Here is a 23,064-nt window from a genome sequence, read left to right on the forward strand (position 1 = left end):
GTACCCATTTATAGCCCAACACACGGCACCAGGCTGCTGAGGTATAAATTCCAGCAGGGCCGTATATGGCTGCATGACCTCGGGCCTTGCACTGAACTTCTCTGGGCCTCAGTTTTCTCACCTGAAAAATAGATATTGTAGTAGTTCTCAACCTGTAGGGTGGTTTTGGGGGAATTAAACGAGTTATACATAAAAAGCTTGAGGTGAGTCTTGACATATGGAACATGCTATGCACTTAGCTGTTTTTATTATTCCCCCCAAAAGTGATTGGGGGAAAGGGCTGTATTATCAGAAGCAGAACCTGAGTATCTGCTTCCTTATTTAACAGATTCAGAAGCAGATGACTGCCTCTCCATCAGAGGGGACCCCCTCCCCCCGGAATGAGAATGCCCTGGCGGTGCTGTGTGCCATGCTGCCGTCTGTCCTAGGTACCTCGCCTTTCCTCACCGGCAGGACCTCTGGGGCATACAGAGCATGAGACCTGGACCAGCACCAGGGCCATTGAGGTCACTCTGCTTCCAGGACTTTTCCCTCTCAAATTAAGGGGGCACAGGCACAGGGTAAGCCTGAGTCTCCTTTCTTCCCCAAATCACCCCTGATCATGGCTCCTCTTCTTCCCTGATTATCTACTGAGGCTTTGGGTCAAAACTGAGTGTGATTGTGAGGTGGTTAGCACCTGGTTATGGGTGGCCTATATAAAGAGGAGGCGCTCTCCCTGGCAGCCAGAGGTCAAGAGGGTACTGAGGACAGCTGTTCTCATCGGGCTGGGGCCTGGGCAGGAAGAAAGCCTTTGCTCTGGATTCCTGTTCCCACATTGGGCTGGCTGGCTCCTATGGGCTGGCGTCCCATAGGAGACGCCTAGGGCAAGAGGCAGCATGAAGAAGGACTTGGGGTTCCCTCTGGTGCCACAAGTGGGTTCTTAGCTAACCAGCTGGCCACCAACCCAACACAGCCCAGACCCTGGACTCAGATCACTAAGAGTCATCCTGGAGAGTCATCTAATTGTCCTTGGCTCCCCAAGCGCCTCCCAGTTCCCACCTGTCATTCTGCCAATAGGGTGGGTGGAGGTGTGTAGCGGGGATGGTCTTAGGGTCATTGCATCACCGCTATAGCCTCAGACCCTTGCAGGTGAAAATCGCTCAATTGCTTGTTACTAGGGAACAGGGTAATTGAGACAAGGTGAGGAAGAATAATGCAAAATGTGTTTTTTCCCTTGCCCCCTGGCTTTCTTACCTCCCCAATATCATGAATTCTGTTTATAAAGTACATCATTACTCTTAGGAATCGGTTATTGTTGTATGCAAGCCATGCACCTCTACCCTCTGCTATGAGTCCTTGGATCCAGGGGGCAAAATAACAAAGGAGCAGCAGATTATTTCATAGAGACTAAAAATTTCTATGATTTTCTGTGCTGTAAGATGGTGACAGATTTGATATTTGACAGATAGGAACAAGGCTCAAAATTGTGGGGTCCTCCTAAATTTCATGGCTATGACCAGAGCCCCCAGTCCATCACTCTGCACCATTCCCTTTGATCCAGGACCAAAAGCCTAATTTCCAAATAGGATTTTTTTTTTTTACTTTTTTTTTCCCTTAGAAAGAGAGTACTCTGTGATGTTTTATGGCCCTTTGTCCATAAAAATGTGGTTGAACTGTGCCCATTGTCCTCTCAGAATTCCCCAGGACTCAGATATAGCCAACTTTCTATTATACAGGCATCCATTCAGCCAGCATATTATCTGGACAGCAACAAAAATTGTTAGCTACACTTAGGTTTATGAGTTTTTGGTTGGTTGGTTGGTTTGGGGTTTTTTTGGTAGGGAAATAGTTTATAATTATTTACTCCCAATTTCCCCAACTTCCAAAATTTTTCTGTAGACCTCCACCATGATGACCTCCCCACATTGGGCTGACCCAGATTTCCCTTAAATTGGTGTCAGTTGTCCTGCGGTGGATTGCCTGGGATTGAATTCCATATGTTTATGGCCTGGTTACTTCACTCTTTTGCCTCAGTGTCCACATCTGTAAAACGAAGATAATAATAATGATATCTGCTTCATCAGTTGTCGGAGTACCAAGTGTGTCGATACATGTACGGTAGTTAATTCGGAGCCTGGCACACACTGAGAGCACCGGGTCTTAGCTAGTCCTTTGTCCCAGGCCTGGGGCCATACTTACAGATGATACGCAGTGAATTCTCTGAAATCTAGACATTTGTCTGCTGGTTTGAAGGGTGATTTGCACATTCAGAAGGGGCAATGGCCTCTGGTTGTCAGGGTGCCCTTCTTCTCGCTCCTGAGAGATGCCTATAAAATATAAAAACCCAATCCATTCATTTTTGTACCCATAAGTTCCATTTCCCAAGACACAGGGAACTGACCATCCTATTGGGTAGAGAAACTGAAAGTTGACATTTTTTTTTTATTTTATTTTATTTTATTTTTGACATTTCTTTTCTACTCTGTGATTGCTCTTGGGAGCTAGAGTGTGAGTTGACAGAGGAGGAGGCGTTTCCCAGCATGCCGAAGGTATTCCCGTGCTCTTCTGGGAGTGTTTTACTCATTCAGATTTTTTTTTAAAGATTTATTTATTTAAGGGGGGAGGGGCAGAGGAAGAAGAAGAGTCTCAAGTAGACGCCTTGCTGAGCGTGGAGCCCAGTGTGGGCCTCAATCTCATGACCCTGAGATCATGTCCTGAGTTAAAATCAAGAATCAGATGCTCAACTGACTGAGCCACCCAGATGCCCCTCATTCAGAACATTTATTAAGCACCAACTGTGTGCCAGGTACTGCTGAGGGTCCTGGCAGTAAACGAGCCCCAATAAACTCCAGAATGCCGTCAGAACTTCTCATCAATCACCTCTCATTCAGTAAAGCACATTCTGAATGACCCTAAATGACCATGAGATTCTGAAGTGTCCTGTGAATCACCGAAAAAGATGGCTTGATGGCTGGCCACTGTAGTTTTGGTGACATGCATATTTTGTTGCATTCTGATTTCTTTTTCTCGGAAATATGTAGTCTAACTAACACATGTGTATTTTCCATAAATATTGAATTAAACCGAATGGCCCGTTCCTAGAAGGCCAGGAGAAATAGACAACTTTACTCTACATAAGTTACTTGCACTTTCTGATGGTTTTACCTTGCTTGTAGGTTTTCCTTGCATGTGTTTTTTGGTCTCTCACCAATTATTATTTCTTTCCTGACCTGCTGCATTGGGACCTTCATTAGGGGAGGAACCTTCCTAAGCACATGGACATCCCACTGAGGACATTGCCTGAGCGACTGCTGGCCTGAGGCCGAGGGCCAGGGCAAGTTCAAGAGAGGAAGGGTCTGGTGCCTGGTGATACGTGCGAGCCCTCTCTCAGGCCCCCCCACCCCCACCCGGGTTTGTTTTTCTGATATTCAACAGAAAACTGTCAGGAGGACGACGTCCTAACACAGCTCTCGCCTGTGGTTCTCTCAGCTTCTCTGAAATGACCCGATGGGGTAAAAATCTCTCCCAATTTCCTCGAGCACTAATGGTCTCTGCTTCTGGGAGTCCTGGGCAGAAACTTAGGGTTTGGGGGTTGTTCCCCTTTCTTTGACTTGAAGGAATCTATCTGCTAGGGAGCCGGTGAGAGGCCAGGAGGGCCTGTGCTTTGCCACCAGTTCTCACACACACACACACACACACACACACACACACACACACCTGCCCCATATGTACCCTCAGGGAGAAAGGATTTCTTGCACAGAAGACACTAGGGGCGGAGCACATGAAGAAGAGGGGCAAGTCCAGGGTATGCTGCGGAGGCCGAGCTGGACACCGGAAGGGCAAACTCATGTATGGAAGAGAACACGAATGATAGGGAAAGAAATTTTATTTTCAAGCTTTTAAGAGAATAATACAAACAACAGAGAGTTTTAAAAAACCCTAAAAACTAGTTTAAAAAAGTACTTGACAGTGTCCCTTTCACACCCATGGATGGCGCGGCCGTTGTGCATTGACAATGAGAAACTCTGCAGGTGCCCACCCGCCGTGGCCTCCCTGCCAGGGTCCCCAGGGTCCCCGCGCCCTGCCTCGCTGCACGGGAGGGACCAGGGCGTGTAGCACGGAGGGATGACTGCCCAATACTTAGACTGGTCTCGCTCCACTCCCTGGGGGACACCCCGCCACTGCCTCCGTCTGTCTGTCTGTCCGCTGCGGCAGCTCTCCCGGGAGACCCTTGGGTGGGAGGCGCTCAGCCTGGGGTGGGGGGGTCCTCGGGTCTCTGCTTGCACCAAAGCCGGAGAAGGCCTGACACTGAGCACGGCCTGGCCTCGGGCAGGGTTGGGGTGCTGGGAGGTCACTCGTGGATGGACAGCTCTGAAGGCTGCACCCCCCGCAGCCCGCGGCCCTGCTTGGGATACACACCCACCCCCCGAAATCCGTACTTTTCTCCAGTTGCGTGTGTTTCTTGTAAACATCTTCCAACCAAACCACCATAAAATAAAGTAACAAGGGCACACAAAGACACCCATCTCCAAACCTAAGCCCCCTCGGAGCCCCTCCGAAATTGGGAGTTCTGGAAAGAAGCCGAAGTCACCCTGCGTCTGGGGGTTCGCTCCAACACCGCCCCCACCCCCCGCACGCAGCCCGGAGTCCCTAAGGCCACCCGAGCCAGGAAGCCTGCCCACCCCATGAGCCCGGGGGCCCACGCAGGTGCCGCCGGTCATCCTCGCCGGGCCCCTACCCATCCCTCTCCCTCCCCACCACTGCCCACCACAGCCCAAGGAGAAAGGAACCCAAACTGGAGGGGAAACCAGGCAGGCCACGGGGCTTTCCCTTCGCACACCCTTTGCACTTCTCCTCCCAGCTCCCATGCACACGCCGGCACCACCACCGCCAGCTGGCTGGCTTCGCCCACCCCCGAGCCCCCCACGTCTCCCTGGGGGGTGTTGGGTGCTGGGCCCCTCTGGGATGTTTGTGCCCCCACATCTCCCTGGGGGATGCTGGGTGCTGGGTCCCTCTGGGATGTTTGTCTCCCACGTCTCCCCGGGGGGTGTTGGGTGCTGGGTCCCTCTGGGATGTTTGTCCCCCACGTCTCCCTGGGGGGTGCTGGGTGCTGGGCCCCTCTAGGATGTTTGTGCCCCCACATCTCCCTGGGGGGTGCTGGGTGCTGGGTCTTTCTGGGATGCTTGTGCCCCCACATCTCCCCGGGGGGTATTGGGTGCTGGGCCCTTCTGGGATGCTTGTGCCCCCACGTCTCCCGGGGGGTGTTGGGTGCTGGGCCCCTCTGGGATGTTTTTCCCCGCAGATTCGTTAGGTTCCGGCTGCGCTGCGCTTCCTTGTCAAGTTTGCACCGGAGTTGGTCGCTCTCGTCGAGGATTGGGGTCGCCGATGAGAATCCTGAAACCGCTCTGGACACTGGCCTCGCTGGCTCCAGCTCTGACCCTGCCTCCAGGCCCCCTCCAGGCCCCCTCCAGGCCCCCTCCAGGCCCACCACCCCCCGCCTGCCCTCCACGCCGGGGCCCCCCGGGGGCCGCTGGCCTCCCCACACCTGCGCCCCAGGCGGCGCCCCTTCCCGGCCCAGCCTCCCCCCGTGCACGGTCACGGCCTCGCTGCCGGTGGCTCGTCTCACACCGTCGTGACCCTCATGACGAGCTCCCGGCTCCCGCCCTGGGGGCTCCGCTGTTCATGAGGCCGTAGGTGACTCAAGATGTGCAGGATGGTGTAAGCACAGTGGTGGTCGGACAGGGGGCCTGGGGGGTGGCTGGTCGCCCGGGCAGGGCCTTCCTCGGCGCCGGGGGTGCCCACGGCCTCCTCTCCTGACGCCGGGGCGTTGGCCTGGGTGGACGAGGACGTCCGGGGGTTTGTCCTGCCTCCCGACTTTTGATCCTCCAGGTCTTTCGTCTTGTCATAGTTCAGCACTTTCCACTGCTGGTTGACGGCCTGCCACCGCTTAAAGATGCGGTACACGGAGGGTCCCTCGTGCACGATGAGGCCTGGGCAGCAGGGAGACAGAAAAGCAGAGGCCCAGTGAGAGCAGGAAGCCACTGCCGGAAACCAGTCTCCCTGTCCCAACACGCTGAGGTCGCCGCTGGGGCACCGTGGACGTGTGGTGGTTGCTTTGCTCCTTGCAAGCCTCCCTTTGAGCCCCGAGCCCCAGGTTCCCAGCCCTGTATTCCTTGAGCGTCTGCCTTTGACTCAAGGCCTGATCCCAGGGCCCAGGATCGAGTCCCGCATCGGGCTCCCTGCATGGAGCCTGCTTCTCCCTCTGCCCATGTCTCTGTCTCTCTGTCTCTCATGAATAAATAAACAAAATCTTAAAAAAAAAAAAAAAAGAAGAAGTAGGAGGTCGAAGGCCTCCATACCTAGTCCACGAAATGGTTGAGTGCCTACCTCTCCTCATCCCCTCCCATTTCTTGACAAAACCCCAAATCCTCATCCACTGAGGTGTAATAGACTCGCCTCCTTCTACCATGCAGCCAGGGCGCCTGGCCCTTAGCAGAGGATGAATGAAGCGTGTGCTTTCAAGGCTCCGCGAGCGATACCCGTGGGCACCCCATACCTGCCAAACAATGTCTGGAATTCGACTGGTTAACTCTTTGCTACCCTACAAATAGCCCAGTGCTACTGAAATACACCCCTGGGAGAGAGAATTTCGACGGGGTTATACTCCCCAGAAGCAGGGTCGAGTCAGAAAGGAGCCAGACAACCAGGCAGATAAAGGTCAACTGTGCACCTGCTGTGGATGCGCCTGGCGCCAGGGCACGTGCAGGGAGCAGGACGGCCTGAGTCCTGCCCGCCGACAGCTTAGGTTTTAGTGGAGAACTAGACATTGTTAAATATGTTAATAATATTGTTAAATATGTTAATTAACACATTTAGTGTGTTATGTTAAAAACATAACAGAGCAAATGGACTTATTTTAAGTTTAATAGATGGGTGTTTCATTTCCCCTAAGGAATCCTTTAGGAGTTTATTTCGTATCTGATAGTTATTTTTATTCCCCGATGGTTACATCTTAAATAGTTATAAGACCCAAACCAGGAATTTGATATTAGCATAGTGTGGGTGTAATTTTATCACATATAGATTTGTGTAATCACAACTATAGTCAAGATAACAGAACTATTTCATCACCACTAAGTTCTCCATCGTGCTGTCCTTTTAAAATTAACGCTCAGCCTTCTATGGACACTGACCCCCACCTCCCCTCCAATCCCTAAACCTTGGCAATCACTAATCTTTTCTCCATCTCTATAATTTTATCATTTTTTAATGGAATCATACAGGTTATGACTTTGGGGGATTTATCCCCCCTCCCCCACCACCCCCATATAACTTCCTTGAGATGCATTCATGTTTTTGCATGTAGGAATTCCTTTTTATTACTGTGTCACATTCCATGGTATTTACGTACCACAGTTTGTGTAGCTATTTACGCATTGTAGGGCATTGTAGGGCATAATAAATAACATAACACAGCAGACACATAACCAAACCCATAAGACTATCTCAGGTGCTGACACATGCTACGAGGAAGAGAAAATAGGGTTAAATAGGCACTGGCGGCAGACACTGAGGGTGGTGGGAAAGGCCCTTTGGGGGAGATATTTACATTGATATACAGATGATGAGAAGGAGGGGACCCTGCAAAGATCTAGAGAGAGAGCATGTCAGTGATAGGAGCTGCAAGTGCAAAGGCCAGGGGGTGGGCACAGAATGCACACGGGTCAGAAAGCGTGTCAGTGGGAACCCTGGGTGGCGCAGCGGTTTGGCGCCTGCCTTTGGCCCAGGGCACGATCCTGGAGGCCCGGGATCGAGTCCCACGTCGGGCTCCCGGTGCATGGAGCCTGCTTCTCCCTCTGCCTATGTCTCTCTGCCTCTCTCTCTCTCTCTGTGTGACTATCATAAAAAAAAAAAAAAAAAAAAAAAGAAAGCGTGTCAGTGCGGCCAGGGTGTAGTGATGAGTGGCAAGTACAAAGAGAGATGGGGCGGGGGGAGGTCAATATGATAAGGATTATAGGCCATGGCAAGGGATTTTTATTTTATCCTGAGTGTAATGGGAAGCCACTGAAGGGTTTTAGTTGGGTGGGGGGTGTTGTGATCAGCTTCACCCTTCAGAACGTTCCTTCTGGCTCCTGTGGAACACTAAACCGATGAGGGAAAAAAATAGGAGCAGGAGACTAAGCAAGAAGTGATGTAGTGATTCGAGAAGGAAGGCCTGGTGGCCTAGACTAGGGTTATAGCGGGTTCCATGAGAAATCGTGTGGTCAGGACATATGTAGAGGTAGCTCACAGGCTTGCTGACAGGTAAGGCATGAGTCAAGAGAAAAATCTGGACAACTCATGAGCTTTGGGTGCTGCTGCCATTTACTAATGGTATGGACTTGTGTGGCGGTGGTCATGACTGTATTAGCTTCCTATTGCTGCTACAACAAATGACCACACACTTGGTGGCTTAAACAACAACACACCTGAATTCTCTTACAGTTTTGGAGACAGGAGTCTAAATTGAAGGTGTCAGAGGGCTGGTTCTTTCTGGTGGCTTTGAGAGGAGAATCCATCTCCTTGCCTTTAAGCTTCTAGAAGTCACCCGGGTCCCTGTCTCTTCCCTACATCGCTCCAACCTCTTTGTTCCAATGTCACATCCCCTACTCTTCTGTCAGTGTCTCTCTCTGCCTCTTTCTTATAAGAACGCTTGTGGTTACATGAGTCCACCCAAATAATCCAGGATTCTCTTCCTATTTCAACATTCTTAAATTAGTCACATCTGCAAGTCCCTTTCGCCACACAAGGTAATATTAAAGATCTCTAGGGATTAGGACCTGTATGTCTTTGGGGGCCATTATTCAGTCTACCACAGTGGTTAATTGTTGTATTTTGGTTATGGTAATTTAAGATGTCTGATAGAAATCTCACTGGAAGGTCCAGTTAGGCAGATGGACATATGAGTCTGAGGTTAGGGAGGGGTCTGGCCCGGAGGTAGAAGCCGTCAGTGTAGAGGTAGAATCTGAAGCCTTAAGAATGTTTCAGGTCTCCTGGGAAGAGAAGGTAGATAGATAGGAGAAGAAGGCCAATGACAGATTTCTGGGCCTTCTCATATATAGAGGTTTGGTGGAGGTAGAGCCAGAAAATGAGGCTCTGAAGGAGCAATAAATAGTATAGAAGCAAGACCAGCCAAGTGTGTAGACCCAGAAGTCTGGAGAAGGATGTGCTTCAAGAACGTGTGCTAACTCTCAAAGGGCAGCTCAGGTGGAATGAGGAGTGGCCATTGGCTTAGTAGGCACAGGCGGAGGGAGGATGATGTGAAAATCAGCTAGTTTTCCTCCAAGAGCCTCTTTCTCCTCCATGATGTCATCAGCTAAGATGGAAGGGATATGGGAGGAAGTGTTAAAGATTTGTGGAGAGAAGAAAAAGTGGGAAGTGATTATCTTGGAAAGTGGGAGACTGAATTTACAGATCAGCGAAGAATTGCCTGACAGTGGGACTCTTGGGTGGCTCAGCAGTTGAACATCTGCCTTTGGCTCAGGGTGGGGTCCTGGAGTCCCGGGATCAAGTCCCACATCAGTTTCCCTGCATGGAACCTGCTTCTCCCTCTGCCCGGGTCTCTGGCTCTCTCTGTGTGTCTGTCATGAATAAATAAATAAAATCTTTTAAAAAATTGTCTGACAGTGTTGAGTGTCCATTTGAGATTTGTGGCCACAAATTTGACATGAGTTGTGTGGTTTCTCTCCATACCTTCACCTGCTTGCCAGGTGCACCTATGGAGTGAGAAAGTTGAGTTTAATCAGTATAGACTTATTCCAGGCAAGTGAGATGGGCAAGAGAGGGTATGAGAATTACGGATGCTTCCAAGGGAGTGGTTATCACACTGGCCCACAGAGACTCGGCTGGGGAGGAGGCAAGTGATACACAAAAGGGATAAGGAAAAATGGAAAGTGATAGGGTCAATGCCAGTGGGTCCCTTTGAAGTTACAGAATTGCTGGAGTCTGTGAACTACAAGGATGGAGCTGGAGGGTGACGCTCAGAGAGTAAGATGTTTAAATTCAGACTCTGGAAGTGGTGTGGTTCTTGGTGATGATGAGGTCTAGCGAACGTCCCCTTGAGAAGAGGCGGGGGTGGGTTAAGGAAAAGACCTTTGGAGTGATGAGGTGGTAGCCAAGGAGTTGGACAGATTATCTGCATCAACCATCCTCAATGCCATCAGACTCCTTGTATAATAAATATACTTTAATATCCCCTTTCATATCTTGAAGTGAAATTCCTAAGACAATATAAGCTACTGTGGTTTCTTTTTTAAAAAAAACTAAATGAATATAATGCCCTAAACAGATAATGTAAAGCAAAACACAGGGGAAGTCATTGATGACCAGACAATATAAATTTCAATACAAATTCTGGGGCACAAGTACGTTAGAAAACAAAATAAAACCCTCAAAGATTTCCAAAGTGCATAGAGGAGTGTAGGGGATGGTAACACCCCTACTGAGAGCCACTGATCATAGAGATGCTGAAGACAGGAATGTGGGAGCCAGTGCATGAACCAGGTGCCCCCCGGAATGAGAGGAGTGAGTGGGCAGCCAGCAGCCAAGAGCATCAAGAAGGGGAAAGGGGGTGCGGTCACATATGATGGCATGCACTTCAAAGGGGCTGGGGCTTCTGAAGGATGAAGGAAGAGAGGCGGTTTGGAAGTGGTAATGGGGAGCAAGGAGGATGTAGACCTCAACTCCAGGCCTCGTAGAATCCAGGAGAAAGAGCAGCTGCCACTTGAGTCAGCAAGAAACAGTGTCCTCGGAAGACAGTGAAAGGAACACTCACAGAAGAAGTTGCTAGTGATGGACCATGAGGTCCAGACGAAGGGCTGGGAAGATGGGGCCAGTGAAGGGAAACGCGAAATAGGAAAGTGGTGGCTGTCCATGTCGTGAGGGTGGTCTGGGAGGCTGGGCCCTGTGATGGGGGGTGCGAAGACTGGGCATTCGCCCTGCAGCAACTGCCAGTGGAGAGGGGTGGCTGCTGGCCTGGCCTCTGGGGGGTCGGGCGGGGGACGAGCTGACTCACAGGAGCAAACAGCGATGAGTCACTCCAGCCTCCTCAATGTCAAGCAAAAGACATGGGATGGAAACATCTCAAAGCTTCTCCAACCTTGAACACACTGTGACTGTAGGAGACAAGATAGCCACCCACTGCCACTCTTGCTCTAGTGTGACAACAGCTCCTGAGATGGCGCTCTGGCAACGAGTTTGCAAGGATTTGTTCAAGAGACAGTCTCCCTGTGGCCCATGTGTTCCTAATCTTTTGCATCATGTGCCCCTTTGAGGACTTGATGAGGGCTAAGGACCATCTACCCAGAACAAAGACCACACGGATGAATTTAGAGGCTCATAAATCTCCAGGAGCCCACCCCTGGACCCCTTGTATGACTTGCCTCATCCTGGACAAGGAGACCTCCTCTCTCTGCCCCCTGTCTTCTCACCCTCCCCCAGTCACTTCCGTCCACCTTGTGAACACGTGTCCTGGGTCCATTACTTCCACAAGCCTATTTGAACACCACACTGCTCTTTCCCTGGACCGTAAGCCCCTCGGGGACAGAGGCCCAGGTATGGTTGAGGGTTGGGCAGCCGACACAGTGGCAGGAATTTAACGAGGCCTTGGTGATGATGGAGGAGATCGGGGGGCCTCAGGGAGAGAGAAGTAGGATCTTTTGAAGCCCCAAACTAACTCTTTCCAATAAGAGCCACTACACTTGATTCTTAATTAGCTTCTTGATCAGGCAATTTTACCCTGATTGAAGAGGGTGGCTTAAATTTTTGGTCTGAACACCGCCTTCTAATTATCTGTCTAGTGTTCAGGAAGTAATTAAACCACTTTAATGGATAGATGGCTGAAGGGGGAAAGGTGCACCTGTGTTTGTAGATAATGCTTGTTTAGCAAAAATGGGAAAAGCACAAACTGCCTCATTCGCATCCACTCCCCTTAGCTGTCCCTCTGCTTCCCGCTCGACAAATGACTTATTGATTCCTCCGGTGGCAGTATAAAAACAAAACAAAACAAAAAAACAAAAGTGGAGGAAGATGCACGGGGCTCTTCCAAATGGGACAGGTGAAAATAGGCAAGTTGAAGAGATGGGAGAGAAGGAAAAGGGTTGGACACGGCAGGGGATGGAATGAGAGGCTGAAATTAGGAGGGAAAAAAGCTCTTGGCAAAGGGAGGCAGAGAAGCAATAGAAGATGGGCCACTGGAACGCATGGCAATATGGGAAACCTGGTACGTTTTGATTGACTTCTTGTCTGGGGTTTCCTGTTTCACTTAACAGTGACCTCATAACCACTTACAAAGAGCCCAACCCTGGGCTGTATTTGTGGAAAATCCAGTTCCAGAAGAATTGCGACCTTCAGCTCCCTGACGTCTCTCCAGCTCTGGGGGCAACTCTTCCCCACATCGCTGGAGGTTCTGTAAGGGTCAGAACACTTTGCTTGTCATCGTGTCTCTCCCCACTGGCCTCCAGTTGGAGTGGCCCTTTGGTCAGCCCAGGAGGAGGGGGGATGGTGGCCACTGGGAGTAGGTGGTCCTGCCTGCTTGGCTCCGCCTCCCCTAACTCACCACTGACCCAGTGCTGTCAGGGAGGCCTCAGTCCTTGGTTGGGATTAGCATCCCAATCCTGCCCATCTCTTCAACTTGCCTATTTTCACCTGTCCCGTTTTGGCCATTGGCTCTTGCTGTGTCCAAAGCAATGAGATATGACTTAATTCTACGTAAGTCATATTTCCTGAGTACCTACTATGTGCTTCTCTGAGTACCTGTGAGACCAAAAAAAGCTGGTTCTTAAGAGGCCAAGGCTAACTGAGAAGTCTGCAGAGAGGCCTCTGGCCCCCTCAGGAATGCCCAAATCCTCCTTTCCACCCCTCATCACCTGATGGCATCCTGACTTAAGTGGCAAAAAAAGTTACAGACAACTCTACAGCAGTGCTTCTCAAACTTTAGCACACATCACAACCAGCCAAGGAGCTGGTTAATGCAGATCATCCCCCGGCTCTACCTCCAAAGAGTCTGAATCAGTAGGTCTCGGATGAGGCCTATGGGTTTGCATTTCTAAGCCGCTCTGGGGTGATGCTGATGCTGCCTGTGTGGGGACCACACCTGAGTAGCACTGCCTAGAACATGGTCCTTATCCTGGCCTACTGCCTCATGGAAGGCTCTAAATTTTGGTCAAATAAAGAAAGGTAATTTTTTAAAGATGTATTTATTTACTTTTTAGAGAAGGAGAGAGAGATAGAACAAGCAGACTCCCCACTAAGCACAGACGGGGCTCCATCTCACCACCCTGAGCTCATGACCTGAGCTGAAACCAAGAGTCAGACACTCAACCGACTGAGCCCCCCAGGTGTCCCAAGAGCTATCAGGTAATTTAAAAAAATACTCTAGTTCCAGATGTGACAGGCATGAATATGAAAAGCAACTAAAGAAATGGATACTTCTTCTGCTAGACCCAGAGGACTTTGGGTCCCACAGTTCAGAGGCACCTCACCAATGAGCACTCACTGATCATTCCAAGTGTCTGCCCCTTATAGGCCCGTGGAGTCAGGCAAGTCACTTCCTCTTCCTGAGCCTCAGTATTTTCTTCAGGAAATTGGGACTCATACCTCCTTCCTTATAGGGTTGTTATGAGATTGAAGGAGGTAACGAGTCCTGCATGCTGCTCCCTGTGCTATGCCTGGAACACATTTTAACACTCAAAGCCACATGATATTGATTATTGTGGGGGCTAGGGTGGAAATTACAGGACAGAAAAAGCCCACGCACTTCTTTTCCTCCTTCTTTAGGGCCAACCGTATTCCCAGTGCAAGCACCTGTTCTTCTGACTCCTCACTGTCCTTCCCAGTCCTCAATCTGAGTCATTGTTTATAGATGAATAAGATGCTGGGGCTGAAAGGAGCTCTAGGGACCAGCTGATACTGCAGATGTGGTGACAAGCCCTCACTCCCGCCTCCTCTCCCATCACCAAGGGCCTTCAGCAAGTGCCCGTGGAGGGATGCTCCCCGCTTGCAGCATCCCCTGAGGTCAGACTTAACCCTGAAGCCCCACCACTGCTAAGCTCATCTTCCAGGTGCTAAGGCTCGGCCCTCTCAGAACCTCCACTAAAGACCTTAGCAGGCAAGTGTGGGAAAGAAATCAATCTACCCAGCTACTTTGAGGAGGGGGAGTCGGTTAGAGGTGCTGTCGTGAGATGGCATTGGCAGTGCAACCCAGCTACCCAGTGTTCTCCACCGTTACAGCCTCCTGCCCCTTGCAAGTAGAGCCAGGCCACACTTCTGGGGCCCCTGCTGAGGAGTGGTGAGATGTGGGTCCATCACCTCCTTTGAGCAGGCTCACCTTGACTCAATTGCTTTGGGTCTTGGTTTGGGTTACTCTTTCAGCAATAAAGACCTAAGAGCCAGAGGACACGGAAAGCTTTCAATGTAGGTGAGGCAAGGCCACCTCCCCTTTGTGTTTCGGTCCCGTTGATGTCTGTCCCCTTGGAGGTGACTTCTATTAGAATTCCCTTCCCAGTAGGGTCCTTGCTGGACTGGTTGACCTTGGTCAAGCCCATCAGAGCCATCCTGGTCACTCTGCTCACTCAAGTCATCTCGGGAACCCGTGAAAAGACCTGGGCTAGAAAATCATTAAGAGCATGAAGACTCCTTGGAATGAATGAGCTTAACTCAGTAGGACAGAGAAGTAGAGAAGTATTCCTGGAGCCCCAAATATCCCTGCATGGGTATAAGTGAGGGGTCCGTTCCTGGACATGTGTGGGTGAAGCTATGCCCCAAGGTGCTGTGGATGTTTTCTGTAGGGGTTCTCTACAAAGCTCAGAGCTCTCACCATCTGGACAGACGAAGACAGAATTGCTTTTCTCAGCCACTCTGGCTGATGGCGATGAAGGTCATGGTGATGATGGTCATGTTGATGGTAGCCAGGACCTGCTGAATGCTTACTATGTTTCGGTCACTCTAAAAGGCCTTTGCAAATGTAGTCTACATCTTACAGAAATCCCATGAGGTAGGTCGTATTATCGATCTCCACGCGACAGAAGAGAAAACTGAGCTCAGAGAGACTTAGTGTCTTACCCAAAGACACACAACTTGCACATGTAGTGGGACATAAATTTAGGTTCATCTGAAACAGAACAGTGCCATGTGCCTGGGCTCCTTCCTCACTCGTGCTCCAGGTCGTGTGCTCCCCTAGAGAGAAAAGCTATGGAGGAGATAATTTTTTTATAGTCTGTATGCATGAGTATACAATTTTTTTTAAAGGTAGTATTTATTTATTCATGAGAGACACACAGAGAGAGGTAGAGACACAAGCAAAGGAAGAAGCAGGCTCACCTCAGAGAACCCGACACGGAACTGGATCCCTGAACTCCAGGATCATGCCCTGAGCTGCAAGCAGAGCTTAACCACTGAGCCATCCAGGCATCCCTACAATTTCTATTTCAATTCGCATTTAAGATGTCTTTTGTGTTATGCATTTTAACATATGTGTTACGGTGTTACAACAGAGCGGCTAAGGATGTGGGCTTTGAAATCAGATGAAACTAGCTTCTAGCTGTGTGACTGGGTGATTTACCTCTTAGCCTCAATTTTTTTTTAAATCAGGAAAATGGGCATTTAATAGTTTCCACATCCTAAGGTTGTAGGGAGTAAATAAGAGAATGCACATAAAGCACTTTTTACAGCGTTTGGTACGTAACAAATAATAAATTTTTGTTATTATTTTATTATCATTATTACGAAATAAGTTTCACGTGACTTCATCTTAAAGGAGTTATGTTAAAATTACAAATTAGCTTATTTAAGCAAATGTGCCAAAATTCTATATCTAAAAGAGTTTAAAATCCCAGGATTTTAAAAAACTACCCTTGGGGATGCCTGGGTGGCTCAGTTGGTTAAGCATCTGTGATTGGCTCGGGTCATGATCCCAGGGATCGAGTCTGGCATCGGGCTCCCTGATCCTCAGGGACTCTGCTTCTCCCTCTCCTGTTCCCCCTGCTTGCGCTCTCTCCTCTCTCTGTGTCAAATAAATAAATAAGTAAATAAGTAAGTAAGTAAGTAAGTAAATAAATAAATAAATAAATAAATAAATAAATAAATATTTTTTAAAGAGTGCCCTTGGGAACTAGGGTATTCTTTCTTAGAGTATTCTAGTGCAGAGCACTTGTGGAAATTTCTCAATGACATAGCCAGTGACAGATATGATTAACTGTCCACCAAAACCCCATTCTTCTCTTCCTTAGTACAGAGTTGCCAGAGAAGGAATGACGTTCCAGCTCTTTGCACCCACGGGGAGCCAGGTGACCAGCGCTGCATGTGAGATGAGTCGGGCCAAAGTTTAAGAACAGGTATTGAGGGGGAAAGTGTGTGTGTGTGTGCGCGCACACTTTGTCCATGCTTGCTTTTATTTTCTATTAGCTGGAGATAAAAGATTCAAAAGCCCAGGGAACTGTGGCCACAAAATGGGAGCCTAGATCCCTGAATCTCTGCGTGGAGGAGAACCACCCAAAGACCAGCAGCTTTCGCTTCATTAAATCATGAGATATTATATATATATATATATATATATATATATATATATATATATATAATCTGCTAAAGTTACCCTAACTAAATACCTGCAGTGCTAGGATAGAGGCCACAAGACAAAAGCAGCTTTGGGTTCAATGAAATGTCTCATGTCATCACCAAAATATATTACTTGGCTCAAGTAGCCACCTTATTTACCATATTGGGGCTTTTTCTAGCCCTAGACCCACTGTCAACAGACAGACATGCCACTCCTGAAGACCGTGATTAGCCACTACTAGTGTTCCAAAGACCACGCTGTAGGCACTAAAGACAGTTCCCAATAGGTGTTCCTAAACTATTTTGAGCCCTGTCACACACCAGAGTAAGTGAATTGCCTCCCAAAGGGTCTCCATTGAGGGGGACAGTGCTCACTTGGTGTGTCTGCTTCCAAATCAGTCATCTGAACTTACGGAGCATCTAGCAGCTCAGCAGTGGACAGAGGTGGCCTTGCATAGGAAGCCCCTGTTGGGGAAGGCAGGGGTTAGGTGGAACATGAGTTAACAGTTAATCTGGAAAGTTGGATAATCCATATGCACTTAATGGAACACAGCCTGAGCATCACCTTGTCCATCTACATGGCTGACCCTCATCAGTTGTTCGGTCTAGCCAAACCTTCTTGAGAATCCCCCACATGGCCACAGTGACCAACCCCTGAGAATTATGACATCTTCTCACAATAGGAATGACTTCAAAATCCTAGAATGTCAGACCTAGAAGTACCTTGCAAGTTATCAGGTTCAACTGTCTCACTTTATAGATGACTTAACCGAACTCTAAAAAGAAGAAGTATCTTGCCCAAGGTCAGAGAAGAAGTGGCTAATCCAGTCTTCAGACCTACATTTTCTACTCCCTAGTCTCTTCTACGGTACCAGGCTCCACCTCCATATTTTCAGTTTATTAGTCAGGGAATTAAAAGATTTGACAGATGAGGTCATTTCTAGCCCAAGGGGAGGAATAAAGGAAGGATCTTTCTTTCATGGCATCTTTGTGCCATCTAAGTGTTTTTTAGTTAACGTGAATTAAAATGAAGTTTGAAAAATGATGTTTTTGTAGTCCTGCTGCTCCTTCCCCCCCCCCTTTGCCCACTTACTATAAATTAGAATTTGAATTCCTTTATCTCCGAGGGCAGGCACCAGGTATCTCTAAATTATAGGAAAGAACCTCAATGAACAGCACACAGAGGAAGCTTTCACACAAGATTTTCTACAACTCTGTGAATTACCATACTCCACTGTTTTAGAGATTTGGAACAATCTCAGAAACGCTCTCCTTCCTTTCCCTGACCACATCCCATTCGTAAGTAAAAAACCAAACATGATAAGGATGAGGTCCTCATTTTTGCAGGTTTGACTTTTTGGTGGCCAGTCTCTCTGGTCTGCGGAGTGGAAAAAAAAAATGTTTTTGGTGCCAAAGACCTTAATTAATTTGCTCTTGTTAAATCCTAATAACTTGACCCACTGGAGCAGAGACTGTCCCATTTGTTTGCTGGGAAGCTCTGTCAGCTTCTGAGCTGGGGAAGACAGCATCATTAGAGATGACGGAAGAGGAGGCAGGTGGCGTGAGGACATTCTATGTAATCAAATCTTCTCATGGAGGGGACACGGGTGAGGGAACTAAAAGCCTTCAAGAAGAGGCACTGCTCCATATAAGGGCAGAGTCTCAGTTATGTGAGGACATGGGGTCAGGCTCTCTAGGCCGTGACTGGCTTCTGGTTTTAACAGTGTCAGCAAACCTTTATTGGGGAATAAGGGGAATCTTCCCCGATCAAGTGCCTCCCAGCCTGGTCCCTGGTAATTATGAATGGTCCGTTCCTTTACACATGCCACCTCATTCAAGCCTCTCAACAGCACTCTGGAGATGGTATTATTATCCCATTTCCCGGATGAGAAAAGGGAAGCAGAGAGCGGCTGTGCAAATCACTCGAGGTCCCAACGTTAGTAAGAAACTGAGCAATATGTGGTCCAGACCCTTATGTAGCACACTCCTGCCACTCCATAAATCCACAAAATCCCAAATCCTGGATCTTGTGACTCATTCCCTCCTGTTTCTCATTCTCTGTCTTCATCCATCTTTTAAATGTATGTTTCCCAGGTTTCCATCCTTAGCCACCTACTCTTTGAATGCTCCTCCTAAGTTCCCTTGTCAAAACCCACGGCTTTACCCACCTCTTGTTGTTGACCTCCAAACCTGTGTTCAAGTTTCATTATCCAGCTGCCTACAGAAACATTTCTTTACCTCCCCTCCTTCTCATTAGTCACCGATCCTCATCAGAACTGGTCCAATGTCCTCAAAATCTTCCTGTCTGAACAGGAGGCCATAAAAGGCCCTTTCCTTCTTTCTACCCCCACAAAGAGATTCTTTCCTGGCAGTGCCTTCTCCTCTTTGCAGCCCGTAATGTACTCCTTGTCTCTTGCTTCTCTTCTATTGCAAACTCTTTGCGTGGGAACTCTTACCTCACTGCCCGGATTTTAGGCTTGGGATGGTCCTTTCGTTTGGTGCTTTTGCCAAAGACTTACCATTGGTTCCCCTTTGCTTCTCCTATGGCCAACCCTGGTCTCATGCTCGGCTCTGGTATCCCCACTCAAGCCAGACCCTGGTGTTCCTACTTGCTTCAAAGAAGTTCATCCAGTCCTATCCCACGCACATCCTAAGTGCTTCTCAAGGTCATCTGATATACTTCTTCCCCACTGCACTGTTTTGCATTTCTTTCCCTTTGGTTCAGACTATTGTGAGCATTTTCCAACTGCCCCACATCCCCCACCTCTAGTCTTTCCAGCTCTGGTCCATCCTCCCCACAGGTACCAGAGTTATCTCTTTATTTTATTATTTTCTTAAAGATTTTAATTTATTTATTCACAAGAGACACAGACAGAGAGATGCAGAGACATAGGCAAGAAGGAGGAGAATAAGGCTCCATGCGGGGAGCCTGATGTCAGACTCAATCCCAGGACTCCGGGAAATGCCTTGAGCTGAAGGCAAATGCTCAACCACTGGGCCACCCAGGTGTCCCCAGAGTTACCTGTTTAAAGCACACATACAGGGATCCCTGGGTGGCTCAGCGGTTGAGTGTCTGCCTTCGGCCCAGGGCATCATCCCAGGGTCCCAGGATCGAGTCCTACATCAGGCTCCCTGTGTGGGGCCTTCTTCTCCCTCTACCTGTGTCTCTGCCTCTCTCTCTGTGTCTCTCATGACTAAATAAATAAAATCTTAAAAAAAATAAAGCACACATACATCTGACCACACTTCTTTCCGATATAAAATCTTATCAACGCCTCCCCATCACCAACAGGACGAAGTCTGAGCTGCCCAGCACATGGTTCATGATACTGTGGGATTTGGCTCCTGCCAACTGCCACTTCCCTGTGGCCCATCACCCACCTTCCCTCTGGCTCTTGACACTGAGCCACACAAACCTGCTCCAAGTTTCCCAAGTGTACCTGGTTCTCTCAAATTTCTGTGCCTCTACATATGCTAGTCTCTCTGCCTGAAATGTTCTTTTCCTTTTTTTTCTGGACAAACTTTGACCTATCTTTTGAAAATAGCTGAAGGATAGAGCTTCTTCCTTCAAAAAGCCCTCCTGGAATCCTCCAAGAGGGAGTTGACTGCTCTCTGTTCTGTTCCACCTTTCTCTGAATCTTATACTGGCCCCCACTGTGCTGTGATTTATTTGTAGTCTGGGAGCTCCTTGAGGGCAAGGACTTCGTTTCATTCATTACTTTATTAAAGTTCTCTAGTTTCAAGAACAAAACCAGACAGCCAGGAAATGCTACTGAAGGAATGGATAAGACCATCCTGAGCCCCTTCCCCCTCAGTCTTTTCCTGTGCTCACTCATCTCTGTGTCCAGCTCTTATCACTGAGATAAATGATTAATTTGTCTGCCTCCTAGGTAAAATATAAGATCCTTAAGAGCAAGTGACTCTTATTGGGAGTGCCCTTTCAACAAACATTTTTTAGTGACTGAATGAATTCCCTGAGTTCATGTTAACCAGGAGATGTAGCGTCCCTTACCCTAAGTTCCTTCCACTAGAGTGTCTCACAGGGAGACAAACCACTCAAGTTTGCACCCCAATTTCTTGAGCCTCCCTCTCAGCTGGTGTCAGAATAGCGCTGATCAAAAGGGGAGGTACAACCATGGCTAACCTCCAAGACCCTGAATACAGGACAGGAGCAGCTAAGGCTTGCTAAATTTCTTATTGCTCAGCCATTACCCTATGGGTCAAGGTATTAGGGGACCAATTTCCCTTCAACCAGCCTCCCCATGCAGGCTCTGCTTTTGCAATTTCACAGAGCAATCAGAGATAAAATAAGCAGTAGAAAGCGCCCTGGAATTGAAGTCCAAGGTTTTTGGTCTAATTCTCGGCTCTGCCATTTGCTTAGCTACATGACCTGGAGCACAGTTACTTTAGGTCTTTCCTCACCTGTTAAATATGGATCATAATACTTACCCTGCTCATCTTTTAGGATTATTGCACCCTTTCTCAATTCTTCTCTGCCCTTGCAGGAGTTTGGTGGTTTGTTCTGCCCACAGCAACCTAGTTTTGGTTTTCACAGTGGCACGGATTGACCTAGGAAGTTAGGACTCTACCCAAGAGATGTTTAATCTATAGGGGCAGCTGGTATCCCAAAATGTACAACCTTCTGATGTAGCAAAGTCTAGAGCCGTTGTCCACAACCCTGGACCCAGGCTGCATCCAACAGAGAACCCAGACCCTCCTGGGACCCACTTCAGGCAAAATTCTTTGGAGAGAACCAAAGGCCTTTTCCTAGACGTCAGCCAGGCAGACATAGCCGTGGATGGAGCTGATGTGGCTGCATGGGCAGCAAGGTGGACATGTCCCAGACTCTGTATTATTTTGGCTTCAAGGAAGAGAATATCTGCTGGGCTGATGCTGGCACCCAGTGGAGTGTCCCTTTGTATCTTTCTCACCGTCATGAGTTTTCCCTTAGAACATCTTTTATTCTGATAAAAGCTAAGTCTAGTTTTAAGGATTACTTAAAGCTTTATTTATTCATTCATTCATTCATTCATTCATTCATGAGAGACACAGAGAGAAAGAGAGAGGTGGGGGGAGACACAGGCAGAGGGAGAAGTAAGCTCCCTGCAGGGAGCCCGATGCGGGACTTGATCCCAGGACCCCAGGATAATAACCTGGGCCAAAGGCAGACGCCCAACCACTGAGCCACTTAGGTGCCCTTTGAAGATATATATTTCACATTTACTCAGAGTCTTTACTATCTGAGGCTATTTAATAGTCTTAGGGAGTAGACAGATTGTTCTTGGTGTCTGAAAAACAGAGTAAGTCCAAAGATTCATTTTAACAGATGGTCTTATTCCTTTCTTCTTCAGCCTTTTGAGCTAACACAGGGCTAGACTCATTTTCCTTCTTCTGGTGACAAATTTCTACCCCGGTACCATCCAAGGAGCTTGGGACTATGGATATTGATTTCTTTCATTTAACATTTTTTTTCAATCAACATTTCTTAAGAATACTCACCTCTCCCATTATCAGCTCTACCTACTTTCTACCTTCCCCTGCCCACTCTTTCACAGCATGTTCTTCCACTCTCTTAGCACTTCTGGAAGGGAAACTTCCCTTTTCCTGTAGGAATAAGCTAACTGACTGAGTTTTAAAACTGATGACCACCTCAACAGCAATATAGGTGCCACCCTGTGACTCTCTTGTCTATGTTATTCATTTTCATGCAGGAAGAAGATCACATACGTTTCCTTCTGGCCCACCCAGCGAGGTCTCTTTCCCTGTTCCAGCTCCTCTGCCTCTCATTGGTTCAGTGAAACAGAGTTGAGTGGCCAGAAATTGAGATTCATGGACAGGAGGTAGTAGGATAGAGGTGACGGTACACTTACATGACTTGCTTGCTCTTTCTCTCAAAACAAACTAGACCCTGGGCTGGCATTCCGACTTGTTTCCCTGGAATTCTGACAAAGGTGGAGTGTCAGCTGTGTTACAACATCCCCTCGGTTGGAGGTAACCCTGATTGGTGGGTGCTTTACTGTGAATGCCTGATGGGAGGCAGTAGCTTTGAGCTTCCCTGAGTACAGTGACACTTCTAACTGTGCATGACTTCTGTGGGGAAACTATGTCAAGGTGGATCCTGTACCCACAATTGTGGGTCTCATCTCCTTCTTTCTGAGCTATCATCTGGGGGCTGAGGGACTATCCCTGAACTAGGATATGGAGTGCAGCAAGGACTCGCCTGGACCTGCCTTGCGGAGGCTGCGTGTGGTTCCTGTTCTAAATTCCTCAAAGTGAATCTAGTGACAAGTGTACTCTCGGGTAGTTCTGTGACTCTAAATGTCTAGTTGAGCCTAAAAGTAAACACACTGCGGGTAGACATTCCAGGCTCCACCTTATTGTCCCTACCAGAGAGCCCCTCAAAGGCTAATACTTTATAACCATATCTGCAGTCCTGGGTATCTTCCCCTCAACTGTCCAGAACACTGCAGAAGAGAAGTGACTAATACCTGAACT

The 23,064-nt window shown here is 48.4% G+C and overlaps 1 protein-coding gene and 1 long non-coding RNA gene across 3 annotated transcripts in view; one reads left to right on the forward strand and one right to left on the reverse strand.

Moving 5' to 3' along the window:
* The first annotated feature begins 733 nt into the window (after positions 1-733).
* LOC112656416 (uncharacterized) lies at positions 734-3,445 on the forward strand. Of its 2 annotated transcripts, none has more exons than XR_003134311.3 (2): positions 734-2,528; positions 3,234-3,445. It is a non-coding gene; the product is annotated as an uncharacterized LOC112656416 (long non-coding RNA). The 2 variants fall into 2 exon arrangements; XR_003134310.3 differs by having other exon boundaries at positions 734-1,179.
* A 402-nt stretch (positions 3,446-3,847) lies between these two features.
* MARCHF4 (membrane associated ring-CH-type finger 4) overlaps positions 3,848-23,064 on the reverse strand; it is a 114,261-nt gene continuing 95,044 nt past the window's right edge. The window contains exon 4 of the mRNA XM_025441748.3: positions 3,848-5,969. Within this exon, the coding sequence (XP_025297533.3) occupies positions 5,602-5,969 (368 nt within the window). The 3' untranslated portion in view covers positions 3,848-5,601. The remainder of the gene's footprint in view (positions 5,970-23,064) is intronic.

This window comes from Canis lupus, chromosome 37 (assembly GCF_003254725.2).
Source record: "Canis lupus dingo isolate Sandy chromosome 37, ASM325472v2, whole genome shotgun sequence".
Classification (NCBI taxonomy): Eukaryota; Metazoa; Chordata; class Mammalia; order Carnivora; family Canidae; genus Canis; species Canis lupus.